The following is an 18,212-nucleotide window of genomic DNA, read 5'->3' as shown; positions in this document are numbered from 1 at the left end:
CCGCCCCGGACTCAGCTCGCCCGTCCGCCCCGGACTCATCTCCCCCCTCCGCCCCGGACTCAGCTCCCCCGCCCGCCCGTGAGGCCCGGACTCAGCTCCCGCGCCCGCCAGTCCGCCCCGGTCTCAGCTCCCCCGCCCGCCCGTTCGCCCCGGACTCAGCTCGCCCCTCCGCACCGGACCTCGCTCGCGCGTCCGCCCTGGACTCAGCTCCCCCACCCGCCCGCCCGTCCCGGACTCAGCTCCCCCGTCCGCCCCGGACTCAGCTCCCCCGCCCGCCGGTCCGCCCCGGACTCAGCTGCTCCACCCGCCCGTCCGCCCCGGTATCAGCTCAGCCGCCCGCCCGTCCGCCCCGGACTCAGCTCAGCCGCCCGCCCGTCCGCCCCGGACTCAGCTCGCCCACCCGCCCGCCCGTCCCGGACTCAGCTCCCCCGTCCGCCCCGGACTCAGCTCCCCCGTCCGACCCGGACTCAGCTCCCCCGTCCGCCCCAAACTGAGCTCCCCTGTCAGCCCATCCGCCCCGGACACAGCTCCCCCGTCCGCTTGTCCGCCCCAGATTCAGCTCCCCCGTCCGCCCCGGACTCAGCTCGCCCGTCCGCCCCGGACTCATCTCCCCCCTCCGCCCCGGACTCAGCTCCCCCGCCCGCCCGTGAGGCCCGGGCTCAGCTCCCGCGCCCGCCAGTCTGCCCCGGACTCAGCTCCCCCACCCGCCCGTCCGCCCCGGACTCAGCTCCCCCGGACTCCCATCCGCCCCTGACTCAGCCCGCCCGTCCGCCCCGGACCCAGCTCCCCCGCCCGCCCCGGACTCAGCACCCCCACCCGCCCGTCCGCCACGGACTCAGCTTGACCGTCCGCCCCGGACTCAGCTCGCCTGTCCGCCCCGGACTCAGCTCGCCCGTCCGCCCCGGACTCATCTCCCCCCTCCGCCCCGGACTCAGCTCCCCCGCCCGCCCGTGAGGCCCGGGCTCAGCTCCCGCGCCCGCCAGTCTGCCCCGGACTCAGCTCCCCCACCCGCCTGTCCGCCCCGGACTCAGCTCCCCCGGACTCCCATCCGCCCCTGACTCAGCCCGCCCGTCCGCCCCGGACCCAGCTCCCCCGCCCGCCCCGGACTCAGCACCCCCACCCGCCCGTCCGCCACGGACTCAGCTTCCCCGGCCGTCCGCCCCGGACTCAGCTCAGCCGTCCGCCCGTCCGCCCCGGACTCAGCTCCCCGCCCACCCGTGCGCCCCGGACTCAGCTTCCCCGCCCGCCCGTACGCCCCGGACTCAGCTCAGCCGCCCGGCGTCCGCCCCGGACTCAGCTCCCCCACCCGCCCGCCCGTCCCGGACTCAGCTACCCCGTCCGCCCTAGACTCAGCTCCCCCGTCCGCCCCGGACTCAGCTCCCCCGTCCGCCCCAAACTGAGCTCCCCCGTCAGCCCATCCGCCCCGGACACAGCTCCCCCGTCCGCTTGTCCGCCCCAGATTCAGCTCCCCGTCCGCCCCGGACTCAGCTCGCCCGTCCGCCCCGGACTCAGCTCGCCCGTCCGCCCCGGACTCAGCTCGCCCGTCCGCCCCGGACTCAGCTCGCCCGGACTCAGCTCCCCCGCCCGCCCGACCGCCCGGGACTCAGATCCCCCGCCCGCCCGTCCGCCCCGAATCAGCTGATCCGCCCACCCGTGCGCCCCCACCCACCCGTGCGCCCCGGACTCAGCTCCCCCGCCCGCCCGTGCGCCCCGGACTCAGCTCCCCCGTCCGCCCCGGACTCAGCTCCCCCGCCCCGGACTCAGCTCCCCCGCCCGCCCGTGCGCCCCGGACTCAGCTCCCCGCCCGCCAGTCCGCCCCGGACTCAGCTCCCCCGCCCGCCCGTTCACACCGGACTCAGCTCGCCCCTCCACCCCGGACCTAGCTCGCCCGTCCGCCCCGGACTCAGCTCACCGTCCGCCCCGGACGCAGACCGCCCGACCGCCCCGGACTCATCTCCCCCCTCCGCCCCGGTCTCAGCTCCCCCGCCCGCCCGTCCGCCCCAGACTCAGCTCCCCCGCCCGCCCCGGACTCAGCACCCCCACCCGCCCGTCCGCCACGGACTCAGCTGCCCCGCTCGTCCGCCCCGGACTCAGCTCAGCCGCCCGCCCGTCCGCCCCGGACTCAGCTCCCCGCCCAACCGTGCGCCCCGGACTCAGCTCAGCCGCCCGCCCGTCCACCCCGGACTCAGCTCCCCCACCCGCCCGCCCGTCCCGGACTCAGCTCCCCCGTCCGCCCCGGACTCAGCTCCCCTGTCCGCCCCGGACTCAGCTCCCCCGTCCGACCCAAACTGAGCTCCCCCGTCAGCCCATCCTCCCCGGACACAGCTCCCCCGTCCGCCCCAGACTCAGCTCCCCCGTCCGCCCCGGACTCAGCTCCCCCGTCCGACCCGGACTCAGCTCCCCCGTCCGCCCCGGACTCAGCTCCCCCGTCCACCCATCCGCCCCGGACTCAGCTCGCCCGTCCGCCACGGACTCAGCTCGCCCGTCCGCCCCGGACTCAGCTCGCCCGTCCGCCCCGGACTCAGCTCCCCCGGACTCCCATCCGCCCCTGACTCAGCCCGCCCGTCCGCCCCGGACCCAGCTCCCCCGCCCGCCCCGGACTCAGCACCCCACCCGCCTGTCCGCCACGGACTCAGCTTCCCCGCCCGTCCGCCCCGGACTCAGCTCAGCCGCCCGCCCCGGACTCAGCTCCCCGCCCACCCGTGCGCCCCGGACTCAGCTTCCCCGCCCGCCCGTCCGCCCCGGACTCAGCTCAGCCGCCCGCCTGTCCGCCCCGGACTCAGCTTCCCCGCCCACCCGTGCGCCCCGGACTCAGCTTCCCCACCCGCCCGCCCGCCCCGGACTCAGCTCCCCCGTCCGCCCCGGACTCAGCTCGCCCGTCCGCCCCGGACTCAGCTCGCCCGTCCGCCCCGGACTCAGCTCGCCTTTCCGCCCCGGACTCAGCTCGCCCGTCCGCCCCGGACTCAGCTCGCCCGTCCGCCCCGGACTCAGCTCGCCCGGACTCCCATCCGCCCCTGACTCAGCTCGCCCGTCCGCCCCGGAGTCAGCTCGCCCGTCCGCCCCGGACTCAGCTCCCCCGGACTCAGCTCCCCCGCCCGCCCGTCCGCCCCGGACTCAGATCCCCCCTCCGCCCCGGACTCAGCTCCCCCGCACCGGACTCAGCTCCCCCGCCCGCCCGTGCGCCCCGGACTCAGCTCCCCGCCCGCCAGTCCGCCCCGAATCAGCTCCCCCGCCCACCCGTGCGCCCCGGACTCAGCTCCACCGCCCGCCCCGGACTCAGCTCCCCGCCCACCCGTGCGCCCCGGACTCAGCTTCCCCGCCCGCCCGTCCGCCCCGGACTCAGCTCAGCCGCCCGCCCGTCCGCCCCGGACTCAGCTCCCCCACCCGCCCGCCCGTCCCGGACTCAGCTCCCCCGTCCGCCCCGGACTCAGCTCCCCCGTCCGCCCCGGACTCAGCTCCCCCGTCCGCCCCAAACTGAGCTCCCCCGACAGCCCATCCGCCCCGGACACAGCTCCCCCGTCCGCTTGTCCGCCCCAGATTCAGCTCCCCCGTCCGCCCCGGACTCAGCTCCCCCGTCCGCCCCGGACTCAGCTCGCCCGTCCGCCCTGGACTCAGCTCGCCCGTCCGCCCCGGACTCATCTCCCCCCTCCGCCCCGGACTCAGCTCCCACGCCCGCCCGTGAGGCCCGGACTCAGCTCCCGCGCCCGCCAGTCCACCCCGGACTCAGCTCCCCCGCCCGCCCGTTCGCCCCGGACTCAGCTCGCCCCTCCGCCCCGGACCTCGCTCGCGCGTCCGCCCTGGACTCAGCTCGCCCGTCCGCCCCGGACTCATCTCCCCCCTCTGCCCCGGACTCAGCTCCCCCGCCCGCCCGTGAGGCCCGGACTCAGCTCCCGCGCCCGCCAGTCCGCCCCGGACTCAGCTCCCCCGCCCGCCCGTTCGCCCCGGACTCAGCTCGCCCCTCCGCCCCGAACCTAGCTCGCGCGTCCGCCCCGGACTCAGTTCATCCGTCCGCCCCGGACTCAGCCCGCCCATCCGCCCCGGACTCAGCTCACCCGCCCGCCCGTGCGCCCCGGACTCAGCTCCACCGCCTGCCCGCCCCGGACTCAGCTTCGTCGCCCATCCGTCCTTCCGGGACTCAGCTTCGTCGCCCGCCCGTCCGCACCGGAGTCAGCTCCCCCACCCGCCCGCACGCACGCCCCGGACTCAGCTCCCCCGCCCATCTGCCCTGCACTCAGTTCCCCCACCCGCCCGTCCACCCCAGACTCAGCTCCCCCGCCCGCCCGTCCGCCCCGGACTCAGCTCCCCCGCCCGCCCCGGACTCAGCACCCCCATCCGCCCGTCCGCCCCGGACTCAGCTCAGCCGCCCGCCCGTCTGCCCTAGACTCATCTGCCCCCTCCGCCCCGGACTCAGCTCCCCCGCCCGCCCGTTCGCCCCGGACTCAGCTCACCCCTCCGCCCCGGACCTCGCTCGCGCGTCCGCCCCGGAGTCAGCTCCCCCACCCGCCCGCACGCACGCCCCGGACTCAGCTCCCCCGCCCATCTGCCCTGCACTCAGTTCCCCCACCCGCCCGTCCACCCCAGACTCAGCTCCCCCGCCCGCCCGTCCGCCCCGGACTCAGCTCCCCCGCCGGCCCCGGACTCAGCACCCCCACCCGCCCGTCCGCCACGGACTCAGCTGCCCCGCCCGTCCGCCCCGGACTCAGCTCCCCGCCCAACCGTGCGCCCCGGACTCAGCTCAGCCGCCCGCCCGTCCGCCCCGGACTCAGCTCCCCACCCGCCCGCCCGTCCCGGACTCAGCTCCCCCGTCCGCCCCGGACTCAGCTCCCCCCTCCGCCCCGGACTCAGCTCCCCCGCTCGCCCGTGAGGCCCGGATTCAGCTCCCGCGCCCGCCAGTCCGCCCCGGACTATGCTCCCCCGCCCGCCCGTTCGCCCCGGACGCAGCTCGCCCCTCCTCCCAGGACCTCGCTCGCGCGTCCGCCCCGGACTCAGCTCATCCGTCCGCCCCGGACTCAGCCCGCCCGTCCGCACCGCACTCAGCCCGCCCATCCGCCCCGGACTCAGCTCACCCGCCCGCCCGTGCGCCCCGGACTCAGCTCCCCCGCCCGCCCGTCCGTCCGCCCCGGACTCAGCGTCATCGCCCATCCGTCCTTCCGGGACTCAGCTTCGTCGCCCGCCCGTCCGCCCCGGAGTCAGCTCCCCCACCCGCCCGCACGCACGCCCCGGACTCAGCTCCCCCGCCCATCTGCCCTGCACTCAGTTCCCCCACCCGCCCGTCCACCCCAGACTCAGCTCCCCCGCCCGCCCGTCCGCCCCGGACTCAGCTCCCCCGCCCGCCCCGGACTCAGCACCCCCACCCGCCCGTCCGCCACGGACTCAGCTACCCCGCCCGTCCGCCCCGGACTCAGCTCAGCCGCCCGTCCGCCCCGGACTCAGCTCCCCGCCCAACCGTGCGCCCCGGACTCAGCTCAGCCGCCCGCCCGTCCGCCCCGGACTCAGCTCCCCCACCCGCCCGCCCGTCCCGGACTCAGCTCCCCCGTCCGCCCGCCCGTCCCGGACTCAGCTCCCCCGTCCGCCCCGGACTCAGCTCCCCCGCCCGCCCGTTCGCCCCGGACTCAGCTCGCCCCTCCGCCCCGAACCTAGCTCGCGCGTCCGCCCCGGACTCAGTTCATCCGTCCGCCCCGGACTCAGCCCGCCCATCCGCCCCGGACTCAGCTCACCCGCCCGCCCGTGCGCCCCGGACTCAGCTCCACCGCCTGCCCGCCCCGGACTCAGCTTCGTCGCCCATCCGTCCTTCCGGGACTCAGCTTCGTCGCCCGCCCGTCCGCACCGGAGTCAGCTCCCCCACCCGCCCGCACGCACGCCCCGGACTCAGCTCCCCCGCCCATCTGCCCTGCACTCAGTTCCCCCACCCGCCCGTCCACCCCAGACTCAGCTCCCCCGCCCGCCCGTCCGCCCCGGACTCAGCTCCCCCGCCCGCCCCGGACTCAGCACCCCCATCCGCCCGTCCGCCCCGGACTCAGCTCAGCCGCCCGCCCGTCTGCCCTAGACTCATCTCCCCCCTCCGCCCCGGACTCAGCTCCCCCGCCCGCCCGTTCGCCCCGGACTCAGCTCACCCCTCCGCCCCGGACCTCGCTCGCGCGTCCGCCCCGGAGTCAGCTCCCCCACCCGCCCGCACGCACGCCCCGGACTCAGCTCCCCCGCCCATCTGCCCTGCACTCAGTTCCCCCACCCGCCCGTCCACCCCAGACTCAGCTCCCCCGCCCGCCCGTCCGCCCCGGACTCAGCTCCCCCGCCGGCCCCGGACTCAGCACCCCCACCCGCCCGTCCGCCACGGACTCAGCTGCCCCGCCCGTCCGCCCCGGACTCAGCTCCCCGCCCAACCGTGCGCCCCGGACTCAGCTCAGCCGCCCGCCCGTCCGCCCCGGACTCAGCTCCCCACCCGCCCGCCCGTCCCGGACTCAGCTCCCCCGTCCGCCCCGGACTCAGCTCCCCCCTCCGCCCCGGACTCAGCTCCCCCGCTCGCCCGTGAGGCCCGGATTCAGCTCCCGCGCCCGCCAGTCCGCCCCGGACTATGCTCCCCCGCCCGCCCGTTCGCCCCGGACGCAGCTCGCCCCTCCTCCCAGGACCTCGCTCGCGCGTCCGCCCCGGACTCAGCTCATCCGTCCGCCCCGGACTCAGCCCGCCCGTCCGCACCGCACTCAGCCCGCCCATCCGCCCCGGACTCAGCTCACCCGCCCGCCCGTGCGCCCCGGACTCAGCTCCCCCGCCCGCCCGTCCGTCCGCCCCGGACTCAGCGTCATCGCCCATCCGTCCTTCCGGGACTCAGCTTCGTCGCCCGCCCGTCCGCCCCGGAGTCAGCTCCCCCACCCGCCCGCACGCACGCCCCGGACTCAGCTCCCCCGCCCATCTGCCCTGCACTCAGTTCCCCCACCCGCCCGTCCACCCCAGACTCAGCTCCCCCGCCCGCCCGTCCGCCCCGGACTCAGCTCCCCCGCCCGCCCCGGACTCAGCACCCCCACCCGCCCGTCCGCCACGGACTCAGCTACCCCGCCCGTCCGCCCCGGACTCAGCTCAGCCGCCCATCCGCCCCGGACTCAGCTCCCCGCCCAACCGTGTGCCCCGGACTCAGCTCAGCCGCCCGCCCGTCCGCCCCGGACTCAGCTCCCCCACCCGCCCGCCCGTCCCGGACTCAGCTCCCCCGTCCGCCCGCCCGTCCCGGACTCAGCTCCCCCGTCCGCCCCGGACTCAGCTCCCCCGTCCGCCCCAAACTGAGCTCCCCCGTCAGCCCATCCGCCCCGGACACAGCTCCCCCGTCTGCCCGTCCGCCCCAGACTCAGCTCCCCCGTCCGCCCCGGACTCAGCTCGCCCGTCCGCCCCGGACTCAGCTCCCCCGTCCGCCCCGGACTCAGCTCCCCCGTCCGCCCCGGACTCAGCTCCCCGTCCGCCCCGGACTCAGCTCCCCCGTCCGCCCCGGACTCAGCTCCCCCGTCCGCCCCGGACTCAGCTCCCCCGTCCGCCCCGGACTCAGCTCCCCCGTCCACCCATCCGCCCCAGACTCAGCTCGCCCGTCCGCCCCGGACTCAGCTCGACCGTCCGCCCCGGACTCAGCTCGCCCGTCCGCCCCGGACTCAGCTCGCCCGTCCGCCCCGGACTCAGCTCCCCCGGACTCCCATCCGTCCCTGACTCAGCCCGCCCGCCCCGGACTCAGCACCCCCACCCGCCCGTCCGCCACGGACTCAGCTTCCCCGCCCGTCCGCCCCGGACTCAGCTCAGCCGCCCGCCCGTCCGCCCCGGACTCAGCTCCCCGCCCACCCGTGCGCCCCGGACTCAGCTTCTCCGTCCGCCCCAGACTCAGCTCAGCCGCCCGGCCCGGACTCAGCTCAGCCGCCCGCCCGTCCGCCCCGGACTCAGCTCCCCCGTCCGCCCCGGACTCAGCTCCCCCGTCCGCCCCGGACTCAGCTCGCCCGTCCGCCCTGGACTCAGCTCGCCCGTCCGCCCCGGACTCATCTCCCCCCTCCGCCCCGGACTCAGCTCCCCCGCCCGCCCGTGAGGCCCGGACTCAGCTCCCGCGCCCGCCAGTCCGCCCCGGACTCAGCTCCCCCGCCCGCCCGTTCGCCCCGGACTCAGCTCGCCCCTCCGCCCCGGACCTAGCTCGCGCGTCCGCCCCGGACTCAGCTCATCCGTCCGCCCCGGACTCAGCCCGCCCGTCCGCACCGGACTCAGCCCGCCCATCCGCCCCGGACTCAGCTCACCCGCCCGCCCGTGCGCCCCGGACTCAGCTCCACCGCCCGCCCGCCCCGGACTCAGCTTCGTCGCCCATCCGTCCTTCCGGGACTCAGCTTCGTCGCCCGCCCGTCCGCACCGGAGTCAGCTCCCCCACCCGCCCGCACGCACGCCCCGGACTCAGCTCCCCCGCCCATCTGCCCTGCACTCAGTTCCCCCACCCGCCCGTCCACCCCAGACTCAGCTCCCCCGCCCGCCCGTCCGCCCCGGACTCAGCTCCCCCGCCCGCCCCGGACTCAGAACCCCCATCCGCCCGTCCGCCCCGGACTCAGCTCAGCCGCCCGCCCGTCTGCCCTAGACTCATCTCCCCCCTCCGCCCCGGACTCAGCTCCCCCGCCCGCCCGTTCGCCCCGGACTCAGCTCGCCCCTCCGCCCCGGACCTCGCTCGCGCGTCCGCCCCGGAGTCAGCTCCCCCACCCGCCCGCACGCAAGCCCGGACTCAGCTCCCCCGCCCATCTGCCCTGCACTCAGTTCCCCCACCCGCCCGTCCACCCCAGACTCAGCTCGCCCGCCCGCCCGTCCGCCCCGGACTCAGCTCCCCCGCCGGCCCCGGACTCAGCACCCCCACCCGCCCGTCCGCCACGGACTCAGCTGCCCCGCCCGTCCGCCCCGGACTCAGCTCAGCCGCCCGCCCGTCCGCCCCGGACTCAGCTCCCCGCCCAACCGTGCGCCCCGGACTCAGCTCAGCCGCCCGCCCGTCCGCCCCGGACTCAGCTCCCCCACCCGCCCGCCCGTCCCGGACTCAGCTCCCCCGTCCGCCCTAGACTCATCTCCGCCCCGGACTCAGCTCCCCCGCTCGCCCGTGAGGCCCGGATTCAGCTCCCGCGCCCGCCAGTCCGCCCCGGACTCAGCTCCCCCGCCCGCCCGTTCGCCCCGGACTCAGCTCGCCCCTCCTCCCAGGACCTCGCTCGCGCGTCCGCCCCGGACTCAGCTCATCCGTCCGCCCCGGACTCAGCCCGCCCGTCCGCACCGCACTCAGCCCGCCCATCCGCCCCGGACTCAGCTCACCCGCCCGCCCGTGCGCCCCGGACTCAGCTCCCCCGCCCGCCCGTCCGTCCGCCCCGGACTCAGCTCCCCCGCCCGCCCGTCCGTCCGCCCCGGACTCAGCGTCATCGCCCATCCGTCCTTCCGGGACTCAGCTTCGTCGCCCGCCCGTCCGCCCCGGAGTCAGCTCCCCCACCCGCCCGCACGCACGCCCCGGACTCAGCTCCCCCGCCCATCTGCCCTGCACTCAGTTCCCCCACCCGCCCGTCCGCCCCGGACTCAGCTCGACCGTCCGCCCCGGACTCAGCTCCCCCGGACTCCCATCCGCCCCTGACTCAGCCCGCCCGTCCGCCCCGGACCCAGCTCCCCCGCCCGCCCCGGACTCAGCACCCCCACCCGCCCGTCCGCCACGGACTCAGCTTCCCCGCCCGTCCGCCCCGGACTCAGCTCAGCCGCCCGCCCGTCCGCCCCGGACTCAGCTCCCCGCCCACCCGTGCGCCCCGGACTCAGCTTCCCCGTCCGCCCCAGACTCAGCTCAGCCGCCCGCCCTGGACTCAGCTCAGCCGCCCGCCCGTCCGCCCCGGACTCAGCTCCCCCACCCGCCCGCCCGTCCTGGACTCAGCTCCCCCGTCCACTCCGGACTCAGCTCCCCCGTCCGCCCCGGAATCAGCTCCCCCGTCCGCCCCAAACTGAGCTCCCCCGTCAGCCCATCCGCCCTGGACACAGCTCCCCCGTCCGCTTGTCCGCCCCAGATTCAGCTCCCCCGTCCGCCCCGGACTCAGCTCCCCCGTCCGCCCCGGACTCAGCTCGCCCGTCCGCCCCGGACTCAGCTCGCCCGTCCGCCCCTGACTCAGCTCGCCCGTCCGCCCCGGACTCAGCTCGCCCGTCCGCCCCGGACTCAGCTCGCCCGTCCACCCCGGACTCAGCTCGCCCGCCCATCTGCCCTGCACTCAGTTCCCCCACCCGCCCGTCCACCCCAGACTCAGCTCCCCCGCCCGCCCGTCCGCCCCGGACTCAGCTCCCCCGCCCGCCCCGGACTCAGCACCCCCACCCGTTCGTCCGCCACGGACTCAGCTGCCCCGCCCGTCCGCCCCGGACTCAGCTCAGCCGCCCGTCCGCACCGGACTCAGCTCCCCGCCCAACCGTGCGCCCCGGACTCAGCTCAGCCGCCCGCCCGTCCGCCCCGGACTCAGCTCCCCCACCCGCCCGCCCGTCCCGGACTCAGCTCCCCCGTCCGCCCCGGACTCAGCTCCCCCGTCCGCCCCAAACTGAGCTCCCCCGTCCGCCCCAAACTGAGCTCCCCCGTCTGCCCGTCCGCCCCAGACTCAGCTCCCCCGTCCGCCCCGGACTCAGCTCGCCCGTCTGCCCCGGACTCAGCTCCCCCGTCCGCCCCGGACTCAGCTCCCCCGTCCGCCCCGGACTCAGCTCCCCGTCCGCCCCGGACTCAGCTCCCCCGTCCGCCCCGGACTCAGCTCCCCCGTCCGCCCCGGACTCAGCTCCCCCGTCCGCCCCGGACTCAGCTCCCCCGTCCACCCATCCGCCCCAGACTCAGCTCGCCCGTCCGCCCCGGACTCAGCTCGACCGTCCGCCCCGGACTCAGCTCGACCGTCCGCCCCGGACTCAGCTCGACCGTCCGCCCCGGACTCAGCTCGACCGTCCGCCCCGGACTCAGCTCGCCCGTCCGCCCCGGACTCAGCTCCCCCGGACTCCCATCCGCCCCGGACTCAGCTCATCCGTCCGCCCCGGACTCAGCCCGCCCGTCCGCACCGCACTCAGCCCGCCCATCCGCCCCGGACTCAGCTCACCCGCCCGCCCGTGCGCCCCGGACTCAGCTCCCCCGCCCGCCCGTCCGTCCGCCCCGGACTCAGCTCCCCCGCCCGCCCGTCCGTCCGCCCCGGACTCAGCGTCATCGCCCATCCGTCCTTCCGGGACTCAGCTTCGTCGCCCGCCCGTCCGCCCCGGAGTCAGCTCCCCCACCCGCCCGCACGCACGCCCCGGACTCAGCTCCCCCGCCCATCTGCCCTGCACTCAGTTCCCCCACCCGCCCGTCCGCCCCGGACTCAGCTCGACCGTCCGCCCCGGACTCAGCTCCCCCGGACTCCCATCCGCCCCTGACTCAGCCCGCCCGTCCGCCCCGGACCCAGCTCCCCCGCCCGCCCCGGACTCAGCACCCCCACCCGCCCGTCCGCCACGGACTCAGCTTCCCCGCCCGTCCGCCCCGGACTCAGCTCAGCCGCCCGCCCGTCCGCCCCGGACTCAGCTCCCCGCCCACCCGTGCGCCCCGGACTCAGCTTCCCCGTCCGCCCCAGACTCAGCTCAGCCGCCCGCCCTGGACTCAGCTCAGCCGCCCGCCCTGGACTCAGCTCAGCCGCCCGCCCGTCCGCCCCGGACTCAGCTCCCCCACCCGCCCGCCCGTCCTGGACTCAGCTCCCCCGTCCACTCCGGACTCAGCTCCCCCGTCCGCCCCGGAATCAGCTCCCCCGTCCGCCCCAAACTGAGCTCCCCCGTCAGCCCATCCGCCCTGGACACAGCTCCCCCGTCCGCTTGTCCGCCCCAGATTCAGCTCCCCCGTCCGCCCCGGACTCAGCTCCCCCGTCCGCCCCGGACTCAGCTCGCCCGTCCGCCCCGGACTCAGCTCGCCCGTCCGCCCCTGACTCAGCTCGCCCGTCCGCCCCGGACTCAGCTCGCCCGTCCGCCCCGGACTCAGCTCGCCCGTCCACCCCGGACTCAGCTCGCCCGCCCATCTGCCCTGCACTCAGTTCCCCCACCCGCCCGTCCACCCCAGACTCAGCTCCCCCGCCCGCCCGTCCGCCCCGGACTCAGCTCCCCCGCCCGCCCCGGACTCAGCACCCCCACCCGTTCGTCCGCCACGGACTCAGCTGCCCCGCCCGTCCGCCCCGGACTCAGCTCAGCCGCCCGTCCGCACCGGACTCAGCTCCCCGCCCAACCGTGCGCCCCGGACTCAGCTCAGCCGCCCGCCCGTCCGCCCCGGACTCAGCTCCCCCACCCGCCCGCCCGTCCCGGACTCAGCTCCCCCGTCCGCCCCGGACTCAGCTCCCCCGTCCGCCCCAAACTGAGCTCCCCCGTCCGCCCCAAACTGAGCTCCCCCGTCTGCCCGTCCGCCCCAGACTCAGCTCCCCCGTCCGCCCCGGACTCAGCTCGCCCGTCTGCCCCGGACTCAGCTCCCCCGTCCGCCCCGGACTCAGCTCCCCCGTCCGCCCCGGACTCAGCTCCCCGTCCGCCCCGGACTCAGCTCCCCCGTCCGCCCCGGACTCAGCTCCCCCGTCCGCCCCGGACTCAGCTCCCCCGTCCGCCCCGGACTCAGCTCCCCCGTCCGCCCCGGACTCAGCTCCCCCGTCCACCCATCCGCCCCAGACTCAGCTCGCCCGTCCGCCCCGGACTCAGCTCGACCGTCCGCCCCGGACTCAGCTCGACCGTCCGCCCCGGACTCAGCTCGCCCGTCCGCCCCGGACTCAGCTCCCCCGGACTCCCATCCGCCCCTGACTCAGCCCGCCCGTCCGCCCCGGACCCAGCTCCCCCGCCCGCCCCGGACTCAGCACCCCCACCCGCCCGTCCGCCACGGACTCAGCTTCCCCGCCCGTCCGCCCCGGACTCAGCTCAGCCGCCCGCCCGTCCGCCCCGGACTCAGCTCCCCGCCCACCCGTGCGCCCCGGACTCAGCTTCCCCGTCCGCCCCAGACTCAGCTCAGCCGCCCGCCCTGGACTCAGCTCAGCCGCCCGCCCGTCCGCCCCGGACTCAGCTCCCCCACCCGCCCACCCGTCCCGGACTCAGCTCCCCCGTCCACTCCGGACTCAGCTCCCCCGTCCGCCCCGGAATCAGCTCCCCCGTCCGCCCCAAACTGAGCTCCCCCGTCAGCCCATCCGCCCTGGACACAGCTCCCCCGTCCGCTTGTCCGCCCCAGATTCAGCTCCCCCGTCCGCCCCGGACTCAGCTCCCCCGTCCGCCCCGGACTCAGCTCGCCCGTCCGCCCCGGACTCAGCTCGCCCGTCCGCCCCTGACTCAGCTCGCCCGTCCGCCCCGGACTCAGCTCGCCCGTCCGCCCCGGACTCAGCTCGCCCGTCCGCCCCGGACTCAGCTCGCCCGTCCACCCCGGATTCAGCTCGCCCGTCCGCCCCGGACTCAGCTCCCCCGGACTCCCATCCGCCCCTGACTCAGCTCGCCCGTCCGCCCCAGACTCAGCTCGCCCGTCCGCCCCGGACTCAGCTCCCCCGTCCGCCCCAGACTCAGATCCCCCGCCCGTCCGCCCCGAATCAGCTCCCCCGCCCACCCGTGCGCCCCCACCCACCCGTGAGCCCCGGACTCAGCTCCCCCGCCCGCCCGTGCGCCCCGGACTCAGCTCCCCCCTCCGCCCCGGACTCAGCTCCCCGCCCCGGACTCAGCTCCCCCGCCCGCCCGTGCGCCCCGGACTCAGCTCCCCGCCCGCCAGTCCGCCCCGGACTCAGCTCCCCCGCCCGCCCGTTCACCCCGGACTCAGCTCGCCCCTCCGCCCCGGACCTAGCTCGCCCCTCCACCCCAGACCTAGCTCGCCCGTCCGCCCCGGACTCAGCTCACCGTCCGCCCCGGACTCAGACCGCCCGACCGCCCCGGACTCATCTCCCCCCTCCGCCCCGGACTCAGCTCCCCCATCCGCCCCGGACTCAGCTCCCCCGCCCGCCCCGGACTCAGCACCCCCACCCGCCCGTCCGCCACGGACTCAGCTGCCCCGCCCGTCCGCCCCGGACTCAGCTCAGCCGTCCGCCCCGGACTCAGCTCCCCGCCCAACCGTGCGCCCCGGACTCTGCTCAGCCGCCCGCCCGTCCGCCCCGGACTCAGCTCCCCCACCCACCCGCCCGCCCGTCCCGGACTCAGCTCCCCCGTCCGCCCCAGACTCAGCTCCCCTGTCCGCCCCAAACTGAGCTCCCCCGTCAGCCCATCCGCCCCGGACACAGTTACCCCGTCCGCCCGTCCGCCCCAGACTCAGCTCCCCCATCCGCCCCGGACTCAGCTCCCCCGTCCGCCCCGGACTCAGCTCCCCTGTCCACCCATCCGCCCCGGACTCAGCTCGCCCGTCCGCCCCGGACTCAGCTCGCCCGTCCGCCCCGGACTCAGCTCGACCGTCCGCCCCGGACTCAGCTCGCCCGTCCGCCCCGGACTCAGCTCCCCCGGACTCCCATCCGCCCCTGAAGCAGCCCGCCCGTCCGCCCCGGACCCAGCTCCCCCGCCCGCCCCGGACTCAGCACCCCCACCTGCCCGTCCGCCACGGACTCACCTTCCCCGCCCGTCCGCCCCGGACTCAGCTCAGCCGCCCGCCCGTCCGCCCCGGACTCAGCTCCCCGCCCACCCGTGCGCCCCGGACTCAGCTTCCCCGCCCGCCCGTCCGGCCCGGACTCAGCTCAGCCGTCCGCCCCGGACTCAGTTCCCCCGTCCGCCCCGGACTCAACTCCCCCGTCCGCCCCGGACTCAACTCCCCCGTCCGCCCCGGACTCAGCTCGCTCGTCCGCCCCGGGCTCAGCTCCCCCGTGCGCCCCGGACTTAGCTCCCCCACCCAATCGCCCCGGACACAGCTCCCCCACCCGACTGCCTCGGAGTTAGCTCCCCCACCCGACTGTCCTGGACTCAGCTCCCCCTCCCGATGGCCCCGGAGTGAGCTCACCCACGCGACGGCCCCGGACTCTGCCCCACCCTCATGACTCAGCCCACTCCCTCCTCGCAGACGCAGGTCCCCTTCCTCCTCCTCCCGTACGCAGCACCACCCCTCCCCCCTCCTCCCAAACACATGCACCTCCTCCCAGACACGGGCACCCCCCCCCCCCCCCATCCTCACAGACTTAGCGCCCAACTCAAACGGGCCAAGACCCACCCCTCCTGGATTTAGCCCATCTCTCCGACACCACTCCCCCCCCCCCCACCCCTCCCCCAACCACCCATGCCACTTTAGAATTTTCAGAACAAATTCGAATAAGTTTATAAATTCCTTACTTTGGAATTCGAGCAATTCTGTATTCAGTATAATGGTCTTCATTCTGCTGTTTGCAGTAAATCAAGTACACTTGCTACTGACTCAAAGATCGAGCGCTCTCTGTGGTGGGAATTTCCCCTTCCTCACAACAGTGTAAATCCTTTGTCAAATGTATTGGTGCACAGCAGCAATGGTCAATAGATTTAGATTTTTTTAGAAAAACATAGGACAACTTAAGTTTTAAAATGTTATAAGAAATGTGGGAAGAGGATCTGTGTGAGAGAGTTCACAGAGAGTCGCCACGGTGTCATCTTCATGAGTAGCAGGTAAGCAACCAATCAAATTGAAGTATTCACACACAGCAAACCATGAAGCTAAAAACACTTAAATTCCTTCATTTGTTCTCTCGCTTTTTCAGATAGGGAAATACATGTTTTAACTGTATTCTGATAAAAGACCTGTGCATTTCTATGCTGTTCAAGTCTGAATTTGTGGTGTAATGACTGTAAATGTTGACAGTTCCACTGTCATTACCACAGAAAACTCCAGGCTGATATATTTATAAATTGGAAGTTTTATTGAGTTCCTAACCAGATAATAATTAGCATCATCTTTATCCTGACCCCGTAAAAGCTTACTGATCAGACATTTCTGGTGTAAAAACAATCTGTTGAAGAATCAAACTGCAGAAGTAGGTTTGTGGCTACTGAAACGCAAGTCTCCATGTACATTGGCTTAATTGAACACAAGCTCGTTTACAAGTTGATGTATTTGGTGAACTTTTGTGTCGAGAAAGGACCGCAGCCGTTTAGTAATGCATTTTGGGCAATGATGTGAAAGGAGGATGCAGGAAAAGTTCTGAATTGTCAAAGATAATTTCTACTATGTATGCATAAATAGTGCTTTTAAACAAATCTATCTATTTTAATTAGTTTATTATAATTCCCAACTTAGATTCATAATCAATGCATTTCAAAGAGTTCACAGCTGCACCTGATTAAAAATGGTTGTCAGTCAATGATTCATTAAAAGGTTAGGATTACAGCTGATCTTATTGCCTTCTATTTAACTGGTGAGCCTGTGTTTCATTATTTACTTTGAGAGTCAAAGATGGCTTTTTGTAGTAATGAGGCAGAGTTGAGAGGAGCGTCTTATAATGTGTGCTTCCACTGTCAGAGGTTAGTTTAAATATTTAGTATGTGGTCTCTAAATAATGCTGAGGGCATGTTGTTTATCTTCCAAACTAGAGTTCCTCATTTCGTCCTTTTTGAAGTAAAAGATCCTAACATGTGGTCATGTGCTGCAAAAATCAATGATTTGATTTTGAGGTGATTCCCTTTTGGTTATTTGCTGGACTATTCAATTTGAACATGGTGTAATTTCAGTGCAAAGACCAAACCAGAATACCAACCAACCGCCACATACAATTATACACAATACTATCAGCAGTATTACTCTCAGTGGGGGTATGATCCCTACGCCAGCTACAGCTATGGGTACCCGCAGTATGGCTCAACAGAGGCACCAGCAATAACCTCTTCCCTGATCACAGATATGGCACAACTGTCGGAGGTAAAATCACTCACTCAGTTTTTTTTTTTTTCTTCGCTTGTTTTGCTTGCTTCTCCTCTGCCACCCTGCCCCCACCCCCACCCCCCCCACCCCCACCCAATCACTCTGGCTCCTCCCCACCCCATTCTCCTCCTCTGCCCCTCCCTCTCCTGCTCCCACCCATCTCTCCCCTTTCCCTTGCATGCCTCCCTTTTTCTTCTCACCTCTTTTGCTCAGTTTTGACACGTTGATCCTCTGCTTCTTGATATTACTGAAAATCTCTTTCAGTTTCAGCAAAATTCCACCATTACTGAGGAAACTGAAGAGGAGCCTCTGGAAGGTAAAAACCTTTTTTGCATTTTCGTATTTATTTGTATCACAAGGCCATCACAAGGAATGAAATATTTAATCTCATTGACAGTGACTTTTAAATATAGATATGTTTTCTGTGGCTTGATTTTCAAAAAAGATAATTGATCATTTCTAAGCTGTACCCTTGGTGTGTGATTTGAATACTTTTGGTGAATCTACACGCAACAGAAAGATGGTGATGTAGATGGGATGGATTTTTCTTTAACCTTTCATTTTTGAGAAATTGAAGACTGAATAACATCCCATTTTTAGAACTTTTCAGGAAGTACAATCAATTTGAAAGATTGCTGACTCAATTGAACCCATATACACATTCCCCCGAGCACAGTATTGTAATTGAAAATAAATGGCACGGGAAAACTTTTTGTGGCCGATGGAGGAAGTCAACCCTCACAAAAAAAGACTAATTATGAGCCTATTTGATTGAAAGCAAATGGAATACAAGAATAAAATAAATTTGTTTTCCTCATCATATGGGGCTTATGCTTTTGTATCAGCAATGTTGCCCACCAGACCCCCCCCCCATTGCAAGCGAGCATGCTGAAATTATTGCCCTATGGCCTGGCAAAGAAAGCAATTGGAGTGTAAAACCATTCTTGAATTCATGAAACTCCCTCGCTATTGTAGGTATGGTCCAAAATTAGACTGCAAACTTGAGACGTATAGAACAATAAAATCCAGTTGAGCTTTTGAGCTAATGGGAAAGGGGTCTATGACGAGGCCACAGGCATTGGATTGGCAAAAAGAGATGGTTGCAAGCAAGTTCTTTTCCCAAGATGGCAGAGAAGGCCCACCAGATTTCGGTGGGATCCAGGTTATGGCAGCCATGTTCAGCCTCTGAATCAGAAGTTTAGATGTTATTTTTGCCACAGTAGCTACCAACCACCTAAATGCCCCAATTTTAAGCTGTAGTTATGCCTCTGTGTGTGGAAGGGGGGGGGGGGGGGCGGGGCGGAGGAGGAAATACCCCCATTTCCAGTAACAGCTCGGCTTGTGGGAAAACCGTATTCTCCAGGTTGCACTACCAGTTCGTGGCCAGGTCCCAGGTTAGGATCATGGTAGA

General features: G+C 71.3%; 1 protein-coding gene across 1 annotated transcript in view; it reads left to right on the top strand.

Annotated features, from left to right (window-relative positions):
* The window catches only part of trnau1apb (tRNA selenocysteine 1 associated protein 1b), a 204,097-nt gene that overhangs the window by 126,599 nt on the left and 59,286 nt on the right, over positions 1 to 18,212 (top strand). The window contains exons 7-8 of the mRNA XM_072509557.1: positions 16,612 to 16,798; positions 17,066 to 17,117. Of these exons, the coding sequence (XP_072365658.1) occupies positions 16,612 to 16,798; positions 17,066 to 17,117 (239 nt within the window). The remainder of the gene's footprint in view (positions 1 to 16,611; positions 16,799 to 17,065; positions 17,118 to 18,212) is intronic.

This window comes from Scyliorhinus torazame, chromosome 6, assembly GCF_047496885.1.
Source record: "Scyliorhinus torazame isolate Kashiwa2021f chromosome 6, sScyTor2.1, whole genome shotgun sequence".
In the NCBI taxonomy this organism is placed as follows: domain Eukaryota; kingdom Metazoa; phylum Chordata; class Chondrichthyes; order Carcharhiniformes; family Scyliorhinidae; genus Scyliorhinus; species Scyliorhinus torazame.
Note: the sequence above shows the minus strand (reverse complement) of the source record. Positions and strands in the feature narration are given on the sequence as shown.